A 27,079-nucleotide genomic window follows, 5' to 3' on the forward strand; every position below is an offset into this window, starting at 1 on the left:
CCCCAGATTGTGTAAAGGTGATTTAAAGACACTTCCTCTCCAGTATTTGCCCACTCCCAGCACTGCTACAGCATCACTTCACAGAGACCAAAAAGTTCTTCAACACTGGCAGTAAAAAACTGTTAAATATCTTCAGAATCTTGAAATGTATCAGTGAGTCAGTCCCAGTGAGCAGATGCACAACCCCCAGCTCCTTCATAATTTCCCAGAGGAACATACCAACTTACCAGTGTGTTCACAGCCTTCCAGGGAGCCTGGGCCACATGCAGCTCATCCAGAACAGCTGAGAATATGGAGCGATCTTCTGCCTGGTCAATCTGCAGAGCATTTGTGCCAAGGATCTTCACTCCACTCTGGTGAAGTGGCACTGCCAAGTTATTGGGAATCTGCCCTCCTACTGAAATAATGCAGCCACTGCACCCCTGTCGGCAGACAGAAAGGAGCACGGTCATGTCCAGGTTAACTCAGTAGTAAGAGCTGTTACAGACAGGAATTCAGTATTCAGATTATGTTTGTTTTCAGGTTGCTGTGAACAAAGACAGAGCATAGGACCAACAGGGATGACTAGAGGGCTGGAGCACCTCTCCTGCAAAGGCAGGCTGGGAGAGCTGAGGTTGTTCAGTCTGGAGAAGATCCAGGGAGACCTTATTGCGACCACCAGTACTTAAAGGGAGCTTATAAGAAAAAGGGAGAATGACTTTTTACACAGGCAGACAGTGATAGGACAAGGGGGAATGGCTTTAAACTATAAGGAGAGATTTACAGTTGCAAGACAGTAACCTCCAGAACAGAGGCAATGGCACACAAGTGGAATTTATGGGTTTTTTTTCTGCCAGCACTGCTGTTTACTAAGCAAACCACCTTTCCTAGCCCCAGAAGCCAGTCTTTGAGGAGTGTAATAAAGCTAAGCAGAGTCTAGTTCAACAGAGCCCAACACATCAGACAGCACGTGATGGTGGATTACTCTGGACACACTTAGCCCTTTATTTTAATCCATGCTCCTTATTCCCGACTAGCTCCTCATTTCTTGTAGTGCCCTTGACAGTAACAAGTATTTCAGCAAACTGTCATATGTGCTCATTTCCACACAGATTATTTGTAAGCACTTTAATTCCAGAGGCAGCTGAGGCAGGGCAAGTGGTACAGCATCCTCCAGACACATTGGAGCATTTCATGTCTGTCACTGGGCAGTCATCACATTTTAATTGGGGAAATAATAAAGAGTAAATAATGACACAAGTGAGCTTGCTTGCAAACACATATCCTTCTTCAGATGCAAACACAGACTTCTTTTTTTACATAGAACTCCTAATGCTTTCAAGTACAGTCTAGTCAGATGTGAAAATTTTCAACAGCAAAAAAAGGCCTTAGAGTACCTGCAACAACTATGAGGACATGAATCGTCTTTAGACTGTGTAATAATTGAGGGTAATTAAATAATGGGCACTCTACTTCCAAATTAAAGCTGGTGAAAATTTGCTCAAAGGAGGATCTTGCCCGCAGTACAGCTGCAGTGAAGGCTCTTTTGAACTAAGTGTGTTTTACAGTTTTACCCATTTCTAACAAATGGAAAACATAAATTAAGTGATCCACAGTTTGGATCTCAAAGATAGAGGAACAATGTTCTTTTACTTAATAAGTGTGTTTTTCCTGAAGGAGGTCAGCCCCACTGGCCTTCCTGCAAGAGGAACTCCTTCATCAGGGATTTAAAGGGATTTGGAGTGGCAAAACTATAAGCTGAGAGCAGGATGGACTACAAGTGACTGCGAAAAAAATAGATGATAAATGCTAGTACAACCCCCACTCAACTTTGATGTGGTTAATTTCCTACCATAATAAAAATCCACTAAAAAAAGTCTGGCATTTAAACAGCACTTATTATCACAAAGTCTACAAGAGTATTATTTGCTTAGCAGGCTAATACACAGTGCTGGAGGTGATTTTTTTTTTCCTTTTCCCCAGGCAGTCACTACTGGGATGATATGCTGCTGCTGGCCAATAGCAACCACCTGAGAGAGCTCAAGACAGGCAGTGAAAAATGCCTCAGCAGCGGAGGGTGGAGCAAGGACAGAGTCTGTTTTGTGCCCACACAGGGTTGTCTCACGACACTGGAGATCACCATCTCCAACTTGTAAGAGAAATCTGTTCCTTAATGCTTCCAGACCCATCCAAATCAGACTAATTCTCTCTAGTCCCTGGGCCCCTTACCATCCCATATGGATGAGAACCAGATAGTGAGTAAGCAAACTCCTTCTTGCAGCTTGGAAGGGTTCCTGTTGGATAACAAGTTGGCCTACCTTTGCTGCCAAGGTAACCAACATCTTAACCTATCCTCAACATGTCTGAAATGTAAATGTCCCAGCTAACAGCTTCTCCTCAGCTGCTGCTTATTTCTTCCTTTAAAACAATTCTAGTTACTGAGCCTCTAAAGTTCAAAGACTGCCCACATCAAAGTTAGGATGGCACTAGGGTCTCAAGCCCTAAGGAGACAGAGGAGATGGCTTATGCAAGTAGATACCAAAGAATCATATACTCATTTTTACTCAAAAAGAAACATAAATTGAACCTAGCTGCTGCTCACTTCTTCCTTTAAAATTCTGCTGCTGTTTCCCAAAGGATGTTCCTGCCCAAAGAGCAGTCACTGTCCTGCCAGGGAACAGGACTGCTCCACTGAGAATGTGGGCAGACAGAAAGAGATGCCACCGCATATCACTCTACCATCAGCCATATTTTAATTATAAAGAAATTGAATAACATCCTTGCCATTAGATATCTTTAAAATATATGCAATACATAATCTAGTGAAAGAAGCCTAGAGGGAATTATTCTTCCCTTTATAACAAAAATCACTCTTTTTATTACTACGTTGGTTTTATGCCATTAGTAATAGAGTTGGGTTTTCTTTTTCCCTGAGTTTGAAAACAAATTAGACCATTAAAATAGTACCTAAGAGCCTCCTTTAGTTTTATTAATTGTTTCAGGATTATTTTAGAAACTGAAAAAGAATCAGTAGAGGCCCTCAAGCAGACAGATATTAAAACAAAAAGGGAACATCTTCAGAAACAAAAAGCCAATAAATCTGAAGGAAGGGATTTTATTTTTTTTTTTTAAATTATTGTCCTCACAGACTACCACCTAACTTTGCACATTCAGAGTAAATTAAACTCTGCTCCAATACACAGCTCAGTCTCTGGTGAGTCAGAGCAGCTGTGAATGTCAACTGGAGGTAAAAGAAGACACAAAAGAGAGAAAGGAGGGACAGCTGAGTACATCCCTGGGATAAGGCTGTGTGAAGCTGTGAGCATCTCTTGGTAGGCAGGTTCCAGCGGCCTCATTCTTGCTGGTAACCTTGCTTCTCAATGCAGCCTCATTTGTCTCATCACTAAAACTGGGACAAGTCAGTGCACCTATTTATTTGAGCTTAACAGTTGCCCAAACTTTGCTGCTAATCCTAACTACACTTAGGGAGCTGATGAATCATCTCTACTAAGGGCACAGGGGTGTGTCCATTGTTTGCTGATGGTTTTACCTACAGTTTGCCAACAATCCAGGACTTTTCAAAGTATTTGCCACAGTTCATTGCCTATTGGAACATCATAGGAGGCCAATGAGAGGTTAAAAGAACAGCCTGACATCACAGCACTATTCATGCTTTGTATATGAAGTGGGGAGAGATGGCTGTCTTGCAGGATTGGTGAAGGATCTCAGAATCAGATTAATTTTAACTTGATCATTTCCTTAGAGACTGACTTCCAACTGCATTTGCCTGAGGAAGCATTTTGTTAACAGGATATTAGCATTGGGCTCACTCACTTTTTTAAGAAGAAATTACATATAACAAATAATACATCTTACACTACATTGTGATGGAGGTCTGGGCTCTGTCCCCAGGTCTACCTGTATCCTTTTGCATGACTCTGTGCAGGCTACTGTTCCTCAGATACTCAGTTTCCCTACTTGTAAATTAGGCATAATGACAGCATTTCTTTTTGTTGCTACTGAAGAAAAGTGTTCTAAACAACTGAGTATTTACTATTCATCTGGGGAATTTTTAAACAGCACAACCTGATTTTGGATGTTTAGGCTCAGATCTGATGACTTTAACACCCTCAGAGCAAACATCAAATAGGTTGTTTTCATACCCAAGCAGTAGCAGTAACAGAAACCTCTGCAAACTCTTACCATCTCTCTTATCCCCCTTTTTATTCCTACCACCTCAGTTCCTGCTGCCTCCTCCCTACCCTTTCTCCTCTCACAATCATTTTTTGGTTTTCACAAGCAGGACAGGCTAAAAACATACCCAGAAGCAGAGTCCAGTTTATGAGCATGGCTTGCTGAGCTGGGGAAACTGCCAACAGTGTCCTACCCCTTCAGGTCTGGGTACCACAGAACGTTGCTATTAGACTTTGAGATCTGCATCACCTCCCATCAAACTTGCCAAGCCTTGCCATGACAAGCAGGATAATGCAATTTCAATATATTTGTGTTATTCTTTCCACACATTTTTCTCACCCAACCTGCTAATTACTAGCACTCTGTGTAGAAATGAGCAGTTGCTGCCTCATCACCTGTATCTACCTCCTCTTTGATCCTGCAGTAATTAGATGCTGTGTTTCATCAGTGTAACTTGTCTGACAAACTGTCACACCAGTTTGCTCCACGCCCCAAGCTCAGAAGTTCAGTTCTGTTAAGTAAATAAGAGTTCAATGCTTTTAGAGCTGAGTCTCATGCATAATCCTAAAGCATTCAAAAATCAGGCTCTGAGTCCAGAGAGCCTGTCCTAAATCTATGTTTTCCAGTAGTAATCTGCTTTTACAAAAATTTAAAGAAGAAGTAAAACAACATGTACAAATAGGAAAGTATGAACATGCAATCTAAAAATGGTCCTAGTCAGTATTTTGCAAATGGCTGAAGAACAGAGCCTCGAGACTGAGACTTGAGTTCTGATTAGAAACCAACATTTTACATATCGGGGCCAACTGTTCATATTATATATACTCTCATTACAAAATTTGTCTGGAACTCTTCTCCATCTCTTAGATTAGCACTTCTGAACACTTGAAAACTCCTAAGAGAGTAGTGCAATATTTGGATCAGCTGCAACATGTTTTGGCTTGATGGCAATTCCAATGGCCCTTCCTGATCTGCCTGCCTGTATGCTGGACCACATCCACAACATTGCCACTGTACTGCAAGGCCAAGACTACGAGTTCCTGAGCACACATTAGCATGATGTTCTATCACTTCAGGTGGAGGACTTGTGCTTCAAGGGTATGCTTAACTACTAAAGCCCAGTACCACAAGGACAGAACAATTTGTGCAATGAATGACTGCAGCAAATTAAATCTGCTTGCAAATACTGCACAATATGGCATCTCACGAAATAATTTAATATTTATTTGGCATTCATTACTGAGCAGTCTGCTAGGAACATTAACGATGTGTAAAATGTAACAATGGGATCCAAACCAAAGAGCTTTTGTGAGCAAGCTCTCTCCCCTTGCCCCTAGCTGCTCTGCCAAAGCAAGCTAGTGACATGAATTTTGAAAAGTTTAGGTTCTTCATGGCTTTTTATAGAGCTTCTGTTTTTTCTTTACCTCATATTGGTAGATGTCCAAGATCCTTTCCAATGACAGCTCCTCAAAGTACAGTCTGTCACACTCATCAAAATCTGTGCTCACTGTCTCCGGGTTGCAATTCACCACGACAGTCCTGTTGCCAAGCTGACGCAGCGTGCGGATACTGGAAACAGCACACCAGTCAAACTCCACGCTACTGCCTGCCAGGAGACAGAAAAGTGGGCAAGGAAAGAAAGGATGTAGAGAAGAAAACATAAAGAGACATTCTCAGCACTCAAGGTGAAAAAGGAACCCCCAAACACAAGAGGTAAGTTGGCTCAGCTGCTCGGGAGTGTCAGACCCCTGCGACACATCTGTCGTCCTGCGCTCATAAACACTGATGGCTGCTCTTGCTGCCCATCCAGATACTGCTGCCTCCCAACCAATAATTAAACCAGAATAAATTAAACAGGCAGAAGCTTAGAGTTGACCAAATTGAGTTCCTGTTGTTTTAATTCAGTGCTGCTTACTCCAGGAAACACAAAGCATTTTTACAGATGTAGTGTAAAGAAGAGAAGACTGAAATGGTTTTTACCTTCCAGAAGAGCAGAGTATGGCTAAACCAACAACAGAAAAATTACAGCACAGTAGGTTTGACTTTCCTGTGCACTGACTCTAGGTAAGGCAGGTTGGTAGAACAACATTTCCAGAGTAACTCTGTGATCCTCTTACCTTAGTTTAAAAGCCACAATGACTATTGGCAACACTGTGGGGCAAGCATGTCCTACTGTCCTGAGCCCTGAGTAAGCACTGTGGCTACCTCGAAAGGTAAGAGGCTCAGAGGGAATCACCTGGAGCTTGGGCAAGCACCAGGACTTAGTGATTAGTCCTGGGATAGCTGCAGCACTTGTGATTAGGGCAGTGCTGTGGCTTCAGGGAACACTGGAATCAAGACTTGTGTGAACAGCTGCTACTTTATACATTTCTATGCTCAAACATCTAGGAGGGGTAACATAAACAGAAAACAAGGCATATTAAAGAACAGCATTAAATGGTTATGCATACAGTCTACAAGAAAACCTTGGCCTCATCATGCTGCATTCACAGGCATTACATGATCATTAACCACTGATACTACTTTTACATATAATTGTGTGACAACATACATTGGAAATTCAGGCTGTGTTTAATTGCTGCCTCCACCACCTAGTCACAAATAAATGATTGGCACAGGTCACTCACTGACAGGCACGTAAGTTGTTTCCATACTTCTATCAAACAAGAACCTCAAAACATGTCTAAGCCTCGGCTAAAGCCCCACAGAAAAGAGAGGAAAATAAAACCTGAAACTGAATGTTTCCCAGAAGGGACACCAGGTGCTTGTTCACTTTTTGTATTCCACTTCCATTACTCAGGTACTTTTATATGCATAAGAAACCTCAACCTTGGAACACAATGGTCATCTGTAGCCCCCATCTGACTGCTTCAGATACAACCTGGGAAAACATCTTAACACTTGTAAGTGTATTCCAAGCACATCCAGTAATGGTCATGTCCAAACACAGGAAAAGGGAAGACAGAAAATAAATAGTATTACTAGTAATGACTGTTGTAACATAAGCAGACACTGCTCCTCAGAAGACAATGACTACATCAAAACAGGCATGTTTTGAACTCACTTTCAGGTTTCAATCACATTAAAATCTAAGTGCACACCTTAAAATTTACAGAGCACTCTGTTGACCCACGCAGGTGATGGAATATATTTATACTGCTTTCAGGGCTGACTCACACAAACAAACCCCCTCTCAGGACAGTTGATCCCTTCCTGGCAGCAGGTGAAGAGCAAGGATTGCTCTTTACCTGAGCAACACCTCATGGAGCACAGTTCACTTACTGCAGCTCAGGCTCCCTGGGAGCAAGAGGCTTCACGTGTGCAGGAAAGGTGTGCCAAAGACTGAAGTTCAAGAGTGTGTAAAAGCACTGATTCACATCATGTTTTTATTTGGCATATCAGCTAACAAGAAACTTCAAAAGAATCCACTTCAGTTTGTACAGTTTTCTTTTTAAACACAGAATATAGCATGAGTTGAAATGGCCTCACACTTCCCCTAAATATTTTTATTTTGCAAAAGTGTCAACATATTCAAGATTTTCCTGCAATATATTTATGGATAGTTTCAAATAAAACTCATAAGGTTGGGGTTTTTTTAATCTAAAACTCAGTTTTCATAAAGGAAATAAGAAAAATAGTGTCACATGTTTAACTTCCATCCAAATCATTTAGCCCTTTCTGACCTGGCAAGAAACGCTAAGTTGATCCCACTGAATTCTGATTACAACTCTGAGAGCATAGAGGAAGAGCACTCTGGTTACCTGCCTTAAAAGGATAACCAGAGAGGGGAAAAAAAAGAAATCAACTTGGCTATTGCACATAGGAAAAAGTCTTTTAGAGGTACAAGTAATGGTTTCCTTTAGTAGCTTCTATTTAATTGCAACTTCTTTCAAAGAGGGTCTTGATCTAATCAAAGCTACAGAGCAGGTGAGACCAAGACTGAATCTGCATGGCTAATCTAAGCAATGAGGAGTTTTAGATGGTCAGTGCAAAATGGATTCACATACATTCAATTAAATTATGAAAGAACACTGACATCTTTTTCATGTCTTTTAAAACCATGCCACACAGCACGTTGACTGGAAGAAGCATTCACAAAAAATAAGCATAATCGTGGAGTGTTGCTCCTGATTTCACTCATCTCAACATTCATGCTGGAAACTGAGTTCAAAAAGACACTTCCTACAAACAGCAACAGGAGTGCAGCACGTGACCTCTCCATCCCAGCAAAACAAATGGATGCAGTTTTCAATTTCAGCTTTCAAAACCCATCACCACTTCTTGCAAGATGCAGAGCAGAAATATTTCTGAATAACAAGCAATTTTTTTCTTGTCAACAATTGCAAGCTATTTAAAGGGATCCATTAATAGAAAAAGTCAAAGTCATCATATACAGAGTTCAGCAGTCTGTCTACCCAGTACTCACAGCCATGAAGAAACTCTTATGCTGTATAATGATCTGAGTGGGCTGAAAAAACAGCATACAGAGAATTGCTTATACAAAAGTAGCTGAAAAGATCAAAATATTTTCAGAGTCACCTATACTTGCAGCTGTAAAATGCATAGTGTGTAACAACACTGTCGTGAGATGGCAGTAAACATGTAAGACAGGTGCAGGAACAACAAAATCCTCGTGATGCAAGTTATCAGGTTCTTAAGACCTTAACATGTGAAAAAAATAAGATTAAAAAATTCCACAAAACTTTGTGGAAATTACAACTAAGTATTAAGTGAAAAGTAATAAAATATTCCTGTTTTTTTCCAGGGTGTGAAATGAAGTCTCCAAGCAAGTATGAAAGGCAAACCTTGTGTTAGGAATTGATGTCCTGTGCACTGTACTCTGGAGGGTTTTGTCACCATATGAGAAGAGAAGCAAATGAACCACAAGAATATCTGAAGGCAGCTTGAGGGTTCAAGGAGAACAGAGGAGTTGTAAGAAAGATTTACCTATGTGATATGGTCCACAGCCCAACACCATCACTCCACAGTCATCAAATTTTACATCATGTTCCTGAGAAGGGAGAGCAAAAAGGCATTAGGATATGTACTCCACAGCACCTTAACTCCGTGCTTTTCAGGATAAACAGTTTCTGATGCTCAGCTCATATCCAACAGTCTGATCCTTCAGGGCTCAAGTCTGATCTCATTTACTGCAGTGTAAATCAAGTGCAACTCTCCTGGAATTAGTGGTGCTGCACCCAAACCAAAGGAAACATAGCACCTCTGATGTGGCTCTTTGAGCAGCCATAAGGAGCTGTGAACATTCACATACAAATGAACGTTGGGATGAGATTAGTGAAATGTGAGTTGTGCACGTACAGGTGATATATTAACACAGGGCCATTAATGCTAAATGCACCGGAACAGGATTTGAGCAAGAGAAAGTTCCAAGCCTTCTGTAAGGAGACTATATGTAACACCATCCAAAATAATTGCTACAGAGACAGAGACATTTGCAAGATCCCCAGAAATAATGTGGCATAGAGGAAAGAGATCAAACCAGACAGCAATGAGGCTTGTTTCTGAAGGTGCCTACCTGCCCGTTGTACGTGATGTAGAGGTAATTAGTCACTGCTGGGTATTCTGCTGCCAGTGTGTCAATCTGCATGAGGAAGAAGACAAGGGATTGTGACTCGGCCAGTGCAAGATCTTTCCTATGTGCGAGTGTTTTGGGTTTTTTTCTTTTCTCTCTTTCATTTTCTACTGCTATTTCCGTCCTATTGTTTTCCTCTCATAAGAAGGTGATCTGAACTGTTCTGTGCAGCATATGCCTGACCTTGCCCCCAGACCCCACAGTTCAGTCAACACGACACTCTACCATCTCTTTCTAAGCTGTAGTTTTAGCTCTGCACCCTTTGGTGAAACATCTACACAGCCCAGGAACCTACCCTACTCGCCAAGGCCTTTGTTCTCTACTTTGTCTGGCAGCATTAGTTACACAGATCTCCATTTTTTCAGGTCTCTTGCCCCCTTTAGTAGGGCCATCTGGAACCTTCACATCCTGCTCTTGATTCCATCTTACTCCCACACTGAACACAAACATGCACACAATATCACTTTGAGATCGTGCTGAGTAGCAGCACAATTACTACATATTTCTGTTACAGTATAACTTCTGCTTTGATAATTAAATGGTACACAAAGCAAGAGTGATTTTCAACCACCCCTTATATGTAATTTTGGGAACCCAGAACAATTTTCCTACTAGGCTGTTCACAAACTATTTGTGTCACCTACTCATCGCATGTTATACATCATGACTAGTCCATCTAGGACACCAGCAACTGTTGATGTTCCCTGAATGAACAACTGAAACATTTCTACACAGAATACTGAACAGGGAACAATATTAAAGCAGTCCTGACATGAATTTTTACACACTATACCATTTAAAAACCTGTCCAGCCTTCAAGTAGTTTCAGGAATCCTCAGTGGCTGTCCAAATTCTTGTGAATAATGGAGAATGTGACCTTATGTCATTAGCACCGTGTTAAGTGTCTGCTGCTCATTACCGTTGCTAATAGTGTGACATACTTCATGGAACAAGAAGAAACATATGCTTTGAAGGTACATATGCAGGCACAAGTGGAATGACCTTATTAAGGGTACCTTGGCACACAAATCAATCCAGCACTGCAGTGCCATATGCAGCTGAAAGAATGCAATGCAAGACCAGGCACTTTTCCGTGGCCAGGTGAGCCATAGAAGAAAAACAGCAGCTGGGGAACAGAAGGAGATTTGGCACCTGGAATTGGGCCTGAGGATACAGACAAGCTCTTTCAGAAACATTCAGTAGTTTGGGTTGGTTTTTTTTTTTTTCCCCTTTAAGGACAGAAAACCAGCTGGTGGCAGTTTAATACCAACATAGCTTAAATGCAGCAGGAGAACACCTAGTGACGCTGCCACAATTACCAGATGAGCTCATTAGGCTCATGCTATCACAATGAATAGCAAATGAACCCATAACAGTAGCAGACTTCAATTACAGCCTATAAAAAGTTACTACCAAAAGAGAAGCCATATTATGCTTTTCATGGTCACACCATGGTGGGCCAACATTCTCAGCCTTTCCCTGAACCCCCATAGCTGTGTTTCCCCCTCAGCCACGCAAAATACAAACAACAATATTCTGAGCATCTCTTTCGGAATGTTCATGGTCTTACATTGATGCAGAAGGAACAGCTACAGGGGTGAAACGTGTTCTCCTCTCATGTCAACATCAAAACTCCTGTGGACGTTAACAGAGCCAGGGGTTTCTAAAGACACGGAGGTCTCCCGCCCCTTGCACTCCTGGAAGCCCCCAGCAGGACCACACACGTACCTGTTTCACCCAGGGCACTATGTTCTTCCTCAGCCTCAGCTGACGGCACTGGGCTTCACTCAACCTCAGGCATTTCCCAATCTGTTTGTCGGAGAACCCCATCTGTTTGGCTCTTCTCAGTGTCTCCTCTGGAACTGTTTCACTGAGATTAAATAAGAAAAACACCTCTGCATGAGGCTTTACTGGCAGACCTATAAGATACATTAGTGCTTGTGTCCTCTATACTCCATGGAGTTGCTATAGGATCATGCACATGAAAGCAAGAAAAGGAAAAAGACTCATACATAAAAGACATTTTTTGCACTGGGCGCCCACCACAAATACCTATGAGGTAAAGTCTTTCTTTTCCTGCATTTTTGAGGCAGGAATGAGTGATTCACAATGATGTCCATCATCCTCCAGGCAGCACTCTACACGAGGCTAGTACAAGTTCACTGTATGTACAACACTCATATGGTCATTTACCATTTCAGCCTCCACAGAGGACCTGCAGTGATTCCTTTCTTGGATTCAGTATCCCTACAACTCCACGCCCAAACTTTAAATTAATATCTTTCTTACATTCTTCCTCCCAGTCTAAATTTTAAAATACAGGTCTCACCAGACTGGCTGGATCAATCATAATGTATGTCCTGCCTCTCATTGCAGCTGCCCATTTATGCCCAAAGGCATAAAAATCCTGAAGCTCTGGGACAAGCCATTCAGAGGCATAACTGTGACCCAACCCTGCTAAGCTGGGAGACAGCTGGTCTCAAAACACTACAATTTGTTCCAAACAAGTCTTTCTTTCTGTTGTTGAGGATGCTCTGCCTTACTTCAGAAATGGCCAGTCTTTAGAAAAAGCCTCTGACTTCAGAGATCCATAGTAGAAATGATCTTCAGAGGCTCACATACAAGGTGAGTTTTTCCTTCTGACAGTCTCGATATATCTTTTTCCCTATCATTTGTACTGCTTCTTGCATTAGGAAAACAGAGGGGGGGGGGTAAACTGAGTAAAACAGGGACACCTTTTATGATTTCATATTTGTAACCAGGGGTTCTCAATACTTCCATACCTTGTCCTCCTGGTTTTGCTTTTCAGGAGTCCTACTTTCTGTTGTTAATTTCAAATACATTGCTTTCCCCTGTCATCTCTGTAGATCAACAGCTCCCCATCCATTTTGCTCTTGATTTTTTTCATCTTCTCCATTCCCTCTTTATTCTCTCCACTCTTTTCTCTCCTACTCTTTGTTCCACTATGTTTTGACTCCACCAAAAGCCCTTATAGTTTCTGCCTGCCTCCGTTTCTAAGTTACCTTTTCTAAGCTTAGCTTTTACAAAAACATAAAAAAGCTTATGTATTTTTATCAGCACAGTCTGCTTTTCATCTTCATTGCCAAGAGCATCCTTGCCTGCCCAATAAATCAATATTTTATGAACAAGCAAGCTCTGAATCAGGAAAAAGGAAATGACTAACAAACAAGCAATTTTCCTAAATCAGAGCTTTGAATTATGTCCTTTGCTTGACAGTATTTTTAAATAGTATTATTTTATTTCAGTGGGATAAGAGGGGTAAGACAGCTTTATTGGAATGTGTCAGGAAGCTGAAGCATGAAAGAGAATCATTGGATTGTATTTTCCACTCTGGCTTAGGCACAGAGAAGCTCTGCTGCCCTGGGTGAAGTCAGGCTAGTGCTAAACAGGTGAGAATCACACAAGTGTCAAAACAGCTTGTTCTGAGAGTAGAACTGGGGACCAGAAACTTTGGGGCTCAAATCCCTGGGTAGGTGGGGTTTTCTCTAGGAATTCCCCAGTGCCACCTCTCCTAGCCCTGTAATATGAGAACAGAGCACTCCACCTGTCAGCAATAGCACAGCAGAAAATAATAGTGAGCATTTGCAGGAAGGAAACAATCACTGTAACTTCTACCCTCCACACTGTCTCCCAAAATGCTTACTGTAACTCCCATCTTCCACACTGTGTCCCAGCCTGGCACCACAACCAGCTTGCTCTGCCCTCAGAGAACTGCAGGCAGGAGTACCACCTACAGCCCGGATCTTCTCCAGAACCCTTCACCATATCACCCTTCTTCTCCAGCAAATCCTCCTCTTTGTTAGAGTCAGAAGGAAAGTTGTAGAGGGGAAGTGTTCAAGGTTGGGTTGGACAGGGCTATGAGCATCCTGGTCTAGTGGAAGGTGTCCCTGCCCACAGCAGGGTGTTGGAACTAGATGATCTTTAAGGTACCTTCCAACCTAAGTCATTCTATGATTCTATGAAACAGTCCTTCCTAATCCATCAGGTTGAGCTTCCCAGGTTTTGGATATCCCCGAGTAAGACCCACTTTGTGGCACTACAGTCAGTACATTAAAGACTGTGGTTCCCATGCACTAACACTACCACCACAAACTCCTCTGCTCCTCCTCAGCCCTTTCTGCTTTCTGATCTCAGCTCAGAGGCAGGACTTTTTACATAAACCATGAGCACCAGAAGTGAAAGCATGGATAGGTGTTTTACAGGAGCAAACAAAGCAGAATCCACCAATTCTCTGGCAAAACTGATGCTAGCCATCACCAGCTATGAAGGACACAGCCACACTAGATTTCTCTCCTAGACTCAGCATTCCTAAAGTATGAGTGAGCAGACCTGATGACCCCAAGAAAATAAGCCTGTTTCAGTGGTGTTTACTCCCTTGCCCTCCCTCCCTTCTGCCTCAGGAACACACATAGCTGGCTGTCATTTGAGTACTGACAGACACAGAAAATTGCCTTCATTTGCAGCTCGTTTCCACTGCATTTTTTCTATCTCATTATAACAATATCATTCAATGTCACCCCCCACCCCAGCAGGGTGGCGAATAAAAGCAGTGATTATTTCACGACATGATTCATTTGCCTTGGGCTAGCATCTTAAATCAGGTTAGGCCACTTACTAATCCATGCAGAACGGTAACTGTTTTTGTACAGGACAACCAGCGTGCAAGAGAAAAGCTGAGTCCCTAACAGGGAAATGGAACATTTATTTCCATGCATTTTTTCCCCTCTGCTACTCCCAGTGCATGATAGGAGCCAGCAGAATCTCTCCATCATGTTTAAAGGGAGCTGGATCAAAGAATTGCAAATCCTTAGCACTGGTATGGAAATCACGCTGCCTCTCTGCATGTATTGGACATACATGTTTATAACAGAATAATTTCTATTTACTAATAAAGGTAATTTTTAGCATTTATATCTCAACTTTCATGGAAATCATATAAAGAAACATGTAAACAGCATGGTAGTGTGATGCTCATCTTGCAGATAGCAAGCAGAGGTCCAGGGGTGTCCATTTTTAAGATCCAGCATTCCCACGGCCTTTGCTCAAGGACAGACCTTTAGACGTGCTGGAGACACTAAAGCCAGCAAGAGGCAAAATCAGGCTGATCTCTTTGAATGTTTGAGTACATATAACCCTTCAAGCTCACCAGAAATCCAGAGCCAAAAAGAGAAGACAACAATTCTCATTTCTGGCTATTCCCAAATATATGAACCAGTCCTACATCACTGCTTCCCACCTCCCTTGGAGCAACACTTGCTTTTCCAACACAGAGCAAAAAGTCTTCCAAAGATTAAACTCCCTCACTGGTTTACAATCCATTCTGAAACAAGGGAAGATTAAGTGGCCATGATTTTAGATTTCTATAATGCTTCTTTTTCCTAATATTTGCTTTTCAAAATGAAAGTCAGGAGTTTCAGAGCCTCAAAACCATATGATTATATTTTAGCACACTGTCATAATCATTGTGGCTGTTCATCCCCTCAGAAAGCTAAAGTGCCTTGCACATTTTGCAGTTTATAAACAATACAAACCTTTCCCCAACCTTGCTTGTGACTCCATTTTAAGCTTCCAGTGTTGATTTGCTGTTGCTTTTAGTTTAAAATTCCACCCTGTCATCTTAGGAACTCCATCCGCTCACTTCTTCAACAATAAACAATAAAAGGAAATGGAATAAATTCCCCTTAATTAGGAAATTTTCACCTGGCACAGAGGACCTGGGGAAATCTATTAACTGACTGTAGGAACGCTGGCAGCATTGCAATTATCAGGAGAGCCTGCTCTCTTCAGTGCAGCCCTCTCTTCCACTTGACCAGCTTTCATCTGATCCACCAGTTTAGGAGTAATAGTAAATAAACATGCCAGCAGAAAGTCCCTGCTTGATAGGGGAAGAAACACTCTTTTTCTTGTCTCCCAAATCAGGCTCTGCTTCGTTTTCTGTATGTTGCCAAGTTTATGCCCCTCCACATATTACTTAGGCTGATGTGAATGGGTCTTGATCAAAAGGACCAGGAATATTTTGTGAACAAAGACCAAAGCCTGAGCTGGGAGCATTTGGGACACAGCTACTGTGTCAGTTAACAATTGCCCTGTAAGCCCACAGGCTCACCTTGCAGGTCACCTCTGCTTCATCTCGGCAGCTACACGTGCGGCTTGGATATGCACAGAGGAGCTGCAAAGATGAGCAAGATCCAGCTCAGCCCACCTCTCTTGAACTCAGCTCCTCTGTACTCTGGAGGGATTTAAACCCAGACTAAAATTTAAGCTCAGTTTCACTTTGACAAGCAAAGTGGGCCAAAAGCAAGAAGTACTGGAAGCAAAATGCCTTATGCCCAATCCTTAGAGAGCTCTTTGCTTCTCAGTAGTCATAGGCCTGGAGGGTTTCAAAAGCCTGCTTGATTTCAGGCTGGATTGCGTACAAAGACACATTGTTTTTCCTTTCCTCATTGTCCTGCTCTGTTTCAAGGCTCCTAGTGGCTTCCTTGATTACTCCTGATATTTTACAAGATTTTGAACATGCTACAACTAAAATAATGAGATCAGGGTAAAAATTCTCTCCCCGTTTCTCTTCTCAGGGAGATAGATTGTTACTGGTTTTACCCTCCTGAGAAAGTCATGAGATGACTGATAAAAAGCTGTCAAAGGAGCTTTCAGGGAAGCAGGAGCAGTAAACCAACAAATCTCACTCACTGAGCAACTGCCACTCTAGCATCTGCACCTTTAACATTCTGGTTCCCCAGCTAATAAATCTCATTCTGGACATCTTGATTTAAGTAATGTGAACCTCACACTGTGCCCTAAGACCTCAATGACTCACTCAGAGGATTAAGTGATGCACTGAAGCAACAGCTCACTAGGATGCTTACTCAAAGCCTATTTTCTACCCCTAGTAAAAGAGAGCTTTTAGGTCTTTGCTGGGATGCCACAGTACAGACTTGCCTGCTTCTGGTATTGTACATACTGGTTACAAAGATTCCCCAATGGTTTTTTTTGGCAATGCTTGTATATCCTCTGTATCAAGGAAAATATGCATATTGTGTTTTCACAAACGCACAGATGCTTTGAAAGAAAATATTACTGTGAAATTATTACTGATGGCTCTATAAGACAAATAGAAAGTATCTTAAGTCAGATCCACACAAAGCACAACCAACAGTGCTGAATAGCTGCTTGTAGAATATTCTCCTCATGTACTGCATTCCTAAGATGTTTCTAGTCTTCCCTGCCCCACAGTTCACAAAGAAGACAAAAGTAATCTTTCCAGTTAGCTAGAAACAAGCACTACAAATATGTCAGTGACAGCTCCTCAAACAGCATAAATCAGCACAGCCTCATTTGGCATCACTGGACCTGCTCTGCTGGATGCCCACACAAGACCTGCCTGACAGCTCTGACTTGTCCCAAAAAGCACACAAGTCAGCAGAAACACTGCTGAGAAGAGCAAGGATGCAGCAACCTCTGTGGAAGAGTACAGCCTATTGATGGCCTGCCTGAGCTTCTCTCCCTGCAGTGCTTCCCAGCTCACCTGCTGGTGCCAGCACCTGTGTTTCTGTGGCTACTCCACCACAGTCACGTTTTGAAATCCAAGCCATGCTTCCAGCAAGCAGCTTTCAAAGCACACATGGACCCAAGGACATGAGATCCAAAAAGGAATTTGCAATAAACGCCTTCTCCCAGGGGCTGCTGAGCAGAGCACCCAGCTACAAACGCTGGGCTGAGTGGGTCTTCACCTTTCCACTTTTGTATGCTTTCCCTTCTATTAACCTGTGCCTCTTTAAGAACAACAAGAGCAATACTCAGGACTGCATCTACCCCTCTCAAGCAAGCCACAGGCCAGGAGGCGTTTTCACTCAACACCCACAGAGCAAGGACATAGTCTCCTTGAAAACAAAGCTCCAAAACATAAAGTTATCAAAATATGACTGGTGCCATCATTTCTCACTGTTAGTAGGCTGGCTACTCTGGCATCCACCAAAAGGATGATCTGCTGTTTTTATTAAGGTTATTTTGAAGAGTTGAGATTTAAGGCAACAGAGTGCAATTCACTGCACTGCCAGACTGTCTTTGAGATTTTGGGCAAGTTCACCATCTCTGTGCTTAGCTCCTCAAAATGGGGGGTTATCCTGCTCCTATTTTCTCACTTAAATTTTACTTTACAGCCTTTTATCAATATTGAAATTTGATATTCAACCAGACTTTTATCCTCACGTCACTTAGGCTTAAGTGGTGATTTCACTATAGCTGCCTAACCTTTTACCTGTATTTAATGGTGTTTGTTGTACATTCTCCTTGCATACAGTCATAGTTCTCAGAGACCACAAAATCAGGAACAGATGAAAATAACCATGGCAACATGCTAACAAATCTTCACTGCAACTGGTCAAAGAACATTTGAAAAGATGCAAATTCTAAGAGAGGTTTTCCCTTGCACCCAGGCCACCAGTGTCTTTAGTCAAGTACATCCCAGATGTTACCGGGTTTCAGCTGTGCTCCTGGCCATGATGACATTACTGGTCCCTGTTTCAAATCTGACTCACTCCGGCCTTAAAGTCGCATCTCACTCCTCACTGTCTCAGACATGGTCTGTCCAAATTTCCATCTCCTTCATGAGTTGTCAGTGTGATGAACAGATATGGAATCACTGCAAGGCCCTTCCCCCCACTTTTTGCTCACAGGACTGGTAAGGCCAAATCTAGGGAAAGAATTTCCTGATAATAGCACATCCTGTTGCACTACCCCTGCTCCCTACATCATCACCAATTCATGGACTGACTGCATAGGATGGTGCTTGCTCCTTGCGTGTGCATACGTGTACATGGTTTTACTTTTGTGTGTGCATGCGTGTTGTGGGGCAGGTTGTAGTTGAAATTACATCTAGGTATAAAGGTAACTGATAAGTTTCCACTTAAAATGAAAAATATGTAGGAGAAACAGCAGTCACATCTTTGACATGTTTGTGATATTGATATTCTCACAAGTACCCTTCAACTGGCTTTCTTTTCCCATTCCAGCTCAGGCCATTTGCCTTCTTGCAGCCCCATCACATGACCTGAAACAACTCCTCCATCCTAGAGGGCCCAGAGGCAGAGTCATATGGAAACATTGCCACAGCGTGTCAAAGCTATAGTCTCACCAGCACCAAAAGTAAATGGGGCAGTGTCCTCCCCAGTCCCTACTGTCTCTGCAAATGGCTGGCCTTGCCTCTACACCACAGAGAACGCGCATTTATAGATCAGAAAGTCCCACACACACATTACATTATCCCAAACAACCTTTCTCACATCTAAACAGATTCCTTGCATATATCAGTGAGGCCTTTTGCTCGCCTCTGAATCGCTGCACATGGTGAGGATGCAAGATAGCATGTGGCGTGTGAAAGCTGCTCGCTGAACTGTTCACAAAGGCCTCCACCTGCCTCTGATTCCCCTTCCCCATCTGTCTGTCATACCCACTTGTTCTAGCTCTAAATTTCCCCTTGGCAGAGACCATCTCCTTATTACCAGTCTCTACAACTGCTCTGCAGGGCCCAAATCAAGACCCTTGGCAGAAACATTACTACAGCTGCATCCAAAACCTCACTGCAAAGTACCCCCAACCTCATCCAGAAACGAAAAGGAAGGGACGGATTCATCCGAACAGCTTGTAACCAGCAACAGTGCCCAGGAACAGGACAACTATTTCTGGTTCTGGTAACTGTACTTCAACAACAGAAAGATTCAAAGCAATGATGGTGTCACGGTTCATTCTTTTCAACTGGAAATTATCCTGTAGCACAGGTAAAACTCATGCCAGGCATTCCGGGAACTGGAAACAGCTGGCTGCAGGAAGAGCACATGTGTGCCAAGTCTCATCTGCATCACTCAGTTAACTTTCCCTTGGCTATTGCAGAGATATGTTTCCTGATGTGGCTCACTGGACTAGCCTCTTAGTTAAGGTCACAAGTGTTTTTTCCCCGGCTCTTTGCTTTTGTGCCAATGTGCCATCAATGTAATGCAGCCAGACAGTCCATTCGCTCCTCCAGTGCAGGCTGGGAGGTAAGACAGTTTCCTTGGACAGGTGTGAGTAATGACAGTGGAGGGAAAATCTGCCTGGTGAGTGAATGAGAGATAATTTATATGTTCAGCCTGGAGAACAGAAGGTTTGCAGTGACCTTCCAGAACCTGAAGGGAGCCTACAAGAAAGTTGGAGAGGGACTATTTACAAGGGCACGTAGTGATGGGACAAGGGGAAATGGCTTCAAATTGACAAACAGTACATTCAGATGAGATATTAGGAAAATATTCTTACTGTGAGGTTGGTGAGGCACTGGAACAGGTTGTCTAAACAGGTTGTGGCCTCCCCACCCCTGAAAGTGTTCAAGGCCAGGTTAGGTGGAGCTTTGAGCAGCCTGGTCTAGTAGGTGGTGTCTCTGCCCATGGAAGGGGACTTGGAATTAATTCATCTTTAAGGTCCCTTCAAACCCAAACCATTCAATGATTTTATGACACCACTGGCAATCTGAGTTGAATTGCATGAATCCACCTCCAAGGGACACAACACTGGTTATGTCTGATACAAATGCAAGGTCAGATATTGCCTAAGGGCTCTCTTCAGCAGCCTGCCTGTACAGCTTGCTGCCTAGGTCACCAGAAGGAGGAAAAACTATGGGAGGTGGTACCAGGTACTGATCATAGCACTGGCAGCTGATCATAGCTCCTGCCACCCACTGCAGAGAAAGGGAAAGTGACCTCAGGGACACAGGACAGTTTGGCAAGATTAGCTTCTGTAGAGTGATGCTGGATTTATACCAGTTGAGCATGGGGCCAGCTTCTGGGGCTCCAAGTGCCTCATCCCAGAGCACACCACTCCAATAGTGAGGAACTCAAACTGAATCTCGACATATTGTTTTGCTTCCTCAGGAGCTGCACATATATATTTAAGGGGCTACAGACAAATGCAACACGGATGTTAGAGGGCAAAAACTTGCGCAGTCAAATAGAAGATTTCTGCAAATAATCAAGCTACTCCTTATCTTCAACATCTCCCTCCACATTTATTTTTGTTTAGCTCCAGATACAGCTTGGTCCAGAGGGCAAGGGAGAGCAAGGGCTGCTCAATTAAAACCGTGCAGCTGGTCAAAATGCAGACGACAGCAGGTGAACCAACGCACTTGCTCTGGTGCGCTCCCAGTGCCACCATGTGGTGACACGTGTGAGTACAACGGGTACCAGAGGCAGAGAAGCCACCAACACACAGCCAATAACTCAGCAAGGAGGCTCTTCCGGCCTTGAAAACCATGAAGGGAAAGCTCAAGTCAGCAAGAGGCTGAACTGAAATACTTTAATTTACTGCTATCTTTCCTGTTTGCTTTTATATGGTCATTTTTCTTGAAGAAATAAGATTTATATTTAAATATGTCAGGAACTATAGATGTTTGAAAGTGTGGTACAAAAGTGTCGCATACTATATGATCACAGCAAGGCAGAAAAGCTTAAAAATCAATAGGCCAGACTGGAAATAAAATGCAGGGTATGTGGCCCCCAGGTGCAATAAGTCAGGACAAGTCCTGTGGTGAGTTTGAAGGCTAACTCTGTCCTAGGCACATGAGTGCAGCACACTGTTACTCCTTGCAGGCCATTCACATTCCCAGCCTTAGCCTCAGAGATACAATGACCGTTTTCCAAAATAAACTGTAACTTCCATAATCCTGAGAACAGTCAAGATGCCCGAGTACACAACAGATTTATTTTACCAAAAAGAGTGTGTTCAGAAATTTCTGCTGACTGTGTGAGGCAGTAAAGTGGGTTTTAAGACACCACTGCTTACTCCAAGCACTGGAATAAACTTCCCAGCATTGACTGCATCTGTGCTTACCATAGGTTTTCCAGCAGAAGAATTCCCAGAAGGACTGTTGTGTCCTAGGACAAGGCTGTTGGCCTTTTTTACCTGTTCACTTCCTTCAGGATCTTCTCCATGTTCAGAATGCTGTGCATCTTATACAGGAACCACTTGTCAATGGCTGTGAGTTTGTGAATGACATCCACAGGGACTTTGTTATCCAAGGCCTGCCAAAAACAGGACAGCACCAAACAGCCCCTTTAATACATGCTGCACAAATACAGATTTAGCCTACAAATAGGTAGCAGCAACTATATAGCGTAAAGAACAAAAGGTTCTGTAGATTGAGCTGTACAAATCAAAGGTTCATCTCCCTCACAACCCCATCTCCTCCAGCAACAGAAACTGTGTCACTCAAGCAGTGTAGGGAGGCACCACCCACTTTGGTACCAAAGGTTGGCTTCTGTTTAAGTGAGAGAGAGGTAATCTGGTTTTTACAGAGCCAGCATGAGACAAACCAATGGCAATAAGGCTGGGTGGCCACTGAGTACATGCCTTAGTTAACTACAGGGAGGCACATTCAGACTGCAGCACTGACTTCTCATCTGCACCTTTTACCATTCAAGTTGCCTAAATCTCAGGCTCACCATCAACCTCCTCCTAGCTGGAAATGTTAAAACAGGAATGTCCAGATATCTTCCTGGAGTTATTGATGGGGTTTTTGTAAACCAATCATTTGCAGCCATGGGGTAAAAAGGAACCCCACAGAGGTATTATTCATGAGACAATGAATTACAAAACACCATAATATTTACTAAAAAAACCCAAACCAAACAAAACACCATAAAGAAATATGCTGGAGAGCCCCTCACTATAATATATCTTCTATCAATGCAATTTCTTGGGTCTCACCAGTGGCGTACAGTTATAGTTTTCCTGATAAAACAACTATAATCAACCATAATGATAATGCCAGCACGACATCTTTGCTGAGTTGAAGTAAGCAGGATCATTAACTGTTACCACACTTAATTGTTTTCTTGCAGGGCAGCATCACTGTTACAAAGCCAGAGCAATTGCCACTGAAGAAAACTCCAGCGTTTATCTGAGCGTGAGTTTGGCCCACTACACCCCAGCATTATTGCTCTGAGTTACCAAGCTTGGGCACAATGTTACCCTGTCACCACACAGTCAAAAGCAGTGCTGAAAACCTCTAATGCATATTTTGCTCCTTTAGAGTAACCAGTCACACACAGAGCCTTCAGCTGGCAGCTGGCACCCAACAGCCACCGCTCTTTCCAATGCCTGCAATGAGAAGCCTGAGGCCCTCTCAGCAGACCCAGAGCACCAGCAATAACAAAGCTGGGCTTCTCACTCATTTCTAGGTACAATACTAATATGAGGCAACTGGTAAAGGGCTCCTCCCCTCCTTATTCCCTCGTGCTTGGAGGGTGAGGTCACACTGCCACATCAGTGTGACGTGAGCAGGTCTTTTTTCTGTCTATCTGTTTTCACAAAACACATGCAGACTTGCACATCTTGAGGACCTCCAAACTCAGTCAGTGGTCCCTGAGCCACACATACACACAGGAAGCATGACCACATACTCTTAGTCTGCTTAGGGCACTTAATTTAAAAGTCCTATGATCTCCAAAGGTAACTAAAAAAAAGAAACATTCCTTCCACTTGTTAATCAAAGGAGGGGCAGAGAAAACCTTCACCCCTGTGGCATGAATCTGGAGACTGGAAGAAAAGAATGAGTTTGCAGACATTTCTTGATCCCAATCAGCACACCACAGGGGCAGATCAGGTTTCCAGGCAGAAAATCCGTGTAGGATTTGATCAGAGGTCTGGACAGCACTCTGATGACATTACTGTATTCAAACCTACATGCAGGAGTACAGCTTAAACATACCATGGAAGCATGAGACTAACTCTATACAATTTTAAGAGGAGCAGGAGAGACCTGACACAACCTGAGCATCCCTGTTCAGCAGGCTGTTCCATCCCTGCAGCCTTTGGCTACTCTGGCCAAGGAGCAAGTCTCATCTATGTCAGCCTCTCTCTTTTACATGACCATGGGGAGCCCCACCACAACAGCAACAGCTCTGAATGGCAGCTGAACTCCCTTCCCTTGCACCTGAACACTAACTGTTCTCATTATCCAACAGACAAAGGAGAGAGAATAAGTAAAAAGCCTTGGAGAGCCGACTAGTGGGGTTTGGGAGGGAGGAGAAGACATATACAACAAAGCTACATCCTTTCCCAAACAAAGCTGATGACTAATGGAGAATAACTGTTGGCTTTTAAAAGTCAGCAAGCAGGAAAGGAATTTTCAAGCAAGCAGCCCCAGCTGCCAGAAGCATCTCTTGCTCATATAGCTTGCCTCAGTTATTAATGGGGATGAATTAGTGCACTGTATTGGGCAGAGGCAGCTCTTTTATAGGGAGGGATTAAGACTTTGATCTTGCTTTTGACAACAGCTCCCAGTGAAAATGTCAGCAGTTGGGAACATCTAGTGTTCAGTAGGACCCAAACTCACCTTTCTCTCCCCACATCTCCTGTGTTGACATGTAGCTAAGATTAACGTTTCATAAAAGCTCTCTAAGCCACTCAGAGAGACAAGCAGCAAGATTTTTCTCTCAGTCACGAGAAAAAGCTATAATAAAGACCAAACACAGCTGCTGAAAGATGAAGATACACACTTCCCCAGCTTGAAAAGCAGGAGTCAATTGCTGGACAAGTCACACATTTATAGAACATCTTGTGCTTTTCGTTCAGGCCATTTATAAGAGGAACAGCTACGTGACAACCCAGCAAACACAGCACAGCCTCAGCTGGTCACCCTCATGAGGAAATGTAAGGAGATGTATCTACACATGAGCACAAAGGGCTTACAGATTCCACCACACAAAGTCAGAGGCAGAAAAAAGAGTAACTTGCCAGGAAAGTTTGCTGCAATCTTAAAAAACACAAACCAAAAGGTAAGTAGGAGCTATAAAAGACAGTTGTGCCCTCCTCTCCATAGAGGGTATGGACAGATGGACAAGTTAGCTGCAGGAAAACCTAATGTGAAATCACACCTACCTTCTAATGTGACTAACCCCACATTTACCATCTGATATATACAGGCAAACACTGAGGAGACAAAGGAAGAAATAATTTTACACCCTAGGTCCCCTTACAATAGCACTCCCCATTACCCAGACACCTTGAGGGTTGAAGTGATTTGACCTGTGTGACAGGAGAGGGGTTAAAAGAATGCTTTGGGAAGTTAAGCCTCTTTCAAAGAACAGAGGATTTATTGTCTGTGAAATTAAACATGCAGTTGTGTAGTTTTTTAGTTTCAAGCCTATACAATTGCAATCATTGCAAATAGACAGTGTTCTCCCAGACTGCAGCTTGCTATTATTTATCATCCTTTGTTCCAGTTCTCAAAAAGATCTTCATTTATTCCTTTGAAATCTGCAAAACTGGCCAGTTTTGACTGGCACTTACACTGGTATAAATCAGGGGGCCGAACATTAGTCAATGTTTACCCAACAAATATAATATTATAGGAAAGGAAAGTGATCTAGGTCTCCATCAGTGCTCAGCTACAAACTGAGGTATCAGGAGACAGGAATGCACCTGAATGCAATGAGCATTGATTAAGACTGTGCCACCAAAAGACAAACACATTACCTGAACATAGAAGATGAAGGAAGCATCACCAAGGATCCTATACAGGGATAGGATGCCAGGGTGCTTGGCAGAGGGAAGCAAGGGGGTGAAGTAAACTGTGACCTCAGTTGACCCAACCTGGTAGCTATAATTCAAGAGACAAAGGTCAAGGCCTTTTTATCTTTTGTTACCTTGGCTATTGCATATATTCGAGTGCTGGTTGGCTCAGAAAGCTCCTTCTGGAGATCTACGACAGCTGGCCAGGCTTTATTCATAGGCAGACGTGAAGTGAAGCCATCTACTGAGGGGTGGCACATCCTCAGGGCCTTTTGAAAGCTCTCTTCAAAAGTGCGTCCAATAGCCATGACCTGCAAAGAAGAGCACTTCCACGTTAGCTACACTGAGCTGTGCCCTCAGTAACAGAAGAGTGCAAGTTGAAACCATGAAGGCACAGGTATGGAAAGATCACAGACTGGACTCCTCCATAAGACAGTCCTGATGGCTTTAAGACAGATGCAGCTGTTTGAGCCTTGGGAGTCCCACTTCTAGGTCTGACTCTGCCCACGTTATCAATGGGGAGTTCCAGAGAAGCGACTCCTTTCTGCTTCTGTCTCCCTGCCTGTAAAATACAGGAAGCCACTGCTCTCCTCTGTAAAGTGCTTTGAAGCACTTTGGTAGAGAGAGCCATTATCTAGCAGCATGGGTATAGTAATACAGAACGATATTTCTGTTTAACAACCTGTTAGAGATAGAAACTTACTGTGGGAATTTTAAGGTTCAGGAGAAATCTGCTCCTCTTCCTTCAAATTACATTTAACAGTAACTCTCCCCTGTGAGGGCTCTCTTAAAGGGTTACTCCTCCTTGGCATAGCAGCACTGGGGCTTCCCTCCTTCAGTCTTGACATCACATCTAATAAGAAAACAAGCCTTTCTCTCTGGAAATCTGCAAGGTAACAGAACCCTTTCTCAAACTTCTACATTTTTATTTCCCAGTGCAGTCAAAACCCTAACAGCATAAAAATCTTCTCAAACGCAATGCTGAAAAATGTCAAAAGAAAAAACACAATCGTTTTCTCTTTTCTCACAGCTCCAGGCCCACTGCCCAGCACAACAGAGTTCAGGAAAAGCCAGGCCAGGCCATGGTGTTCAGTTAATAGAAGTGCAGTAGGTGCTGTGATCTGGCTTCAAGTTCAGGCCTGGGGAGATGACTGTGCCAACTAGTAGAGACACAGTGGCAAGAAACTCTTTGCTTCAAGGACTCCCCCTCCTGCTCACAGGTCCTTCAGACTAACCTTTCTGCTCAGTACCTCTGCCAGCTGCAAACTGCATCCCTTAAGCTTCTCCTTCCCTGCTTCAGTTCACCCTGCACCGTTACAGCACTGACTCTTCCCATATCTCCTTCCTGCCTTTACCCAGCATCCTGCCTGGAGAAGGACACAGGTTCAGGCAGTTCTGTGACATATGAGCATTGGAAGGACTTGATGCTTCCTCCTGCAAATGTGTATGGCCAGCAAGTGTTTACAGCTGATTGTGTACAAGGCAACTGTATTTAGGAACCCCAGTTCTACAGAATGGCCCCCAAACCCCTGGGCAGAGAGGCTTAATATCAGGAAGCATCAACTCACTGAAAACAAAACAAAACAAAACAAAAAAATCACCTCATTGCCATAAAAAGCCAAAACTGCCAATGAAAATCAAATTCTAATTAATTCTTCCAGTTCTGATAAAGGCTTGTTGTCTCATGACAACAATGATGTTAGGGACGTCTTACACGTCAAAATAATTTAATAAAATAGCTACTTGAAAAGCATTAGG

The 27,079-nt window shown here is 43.1% G+C and overlaps 1 protein-coding gene across 10 annotated transcripts in view; it reads right to left on the reverse strand.

The window, feature by feature from the left end:
* The window catches only part of CPS1 (carbamoyl-phosphate synthase 1), a 190,819-nt gene that overhangs the window by 52,350 nt on the left and 111,390 nt on the right, over positions 1-27,079 (reverse strand). For all 10 annotated transcript variants that reach the window (XR_007904400.1, XM_051786740.1, XM_051786736.1 and 7 more), the window contains 7 exons: positions 25,456-25,632; positions 21,710-21,828; positions 11,495-11,636; positions 9,710-9,775; positions 9,121-9,184; positions 5,598-5,779; positions 228-422 (listed from right to left, as the gene is read on the reverse strand). Coding sequence is in view for 9 of the 10 variants with exons in the window: in XM_051786740.1 (XP_051642700.1) it covers positions 228-422; positions 5,598-5,779; positions 9,121-9,184; positions 9,710-9,775; positions 11,495-11,636; positions 21,710-21,828; positions 25,456-25,632 (945 nt within the window). In the remaining variant the exon portion in view is untranslated. The remainder of the gene's footprint in view (positions 1-227; positions 423-5,597; positions 5,780-9,120; positions 9,185-9,709; positions 9,776-11,494; positions 11,637-21,709; positions 21,829-25,455; positions 25,633-27,079) is intronic.

Source organism: Manacus candei, unplaced genomic scaffold (assembly GCF_025592945.1).
Source record: "Manacus candei isolate 608988 ecotype Guabito, Panama unplaced genomic scaffold, ASM2559294v1 h1tg000023l, whole genome shotgun sequence".
Lineage (NCBI taxonomy): Eukaryota > Metazoa > Chordata > Aves > Passeriformes > Pipridae > Manacus > Manacus candei.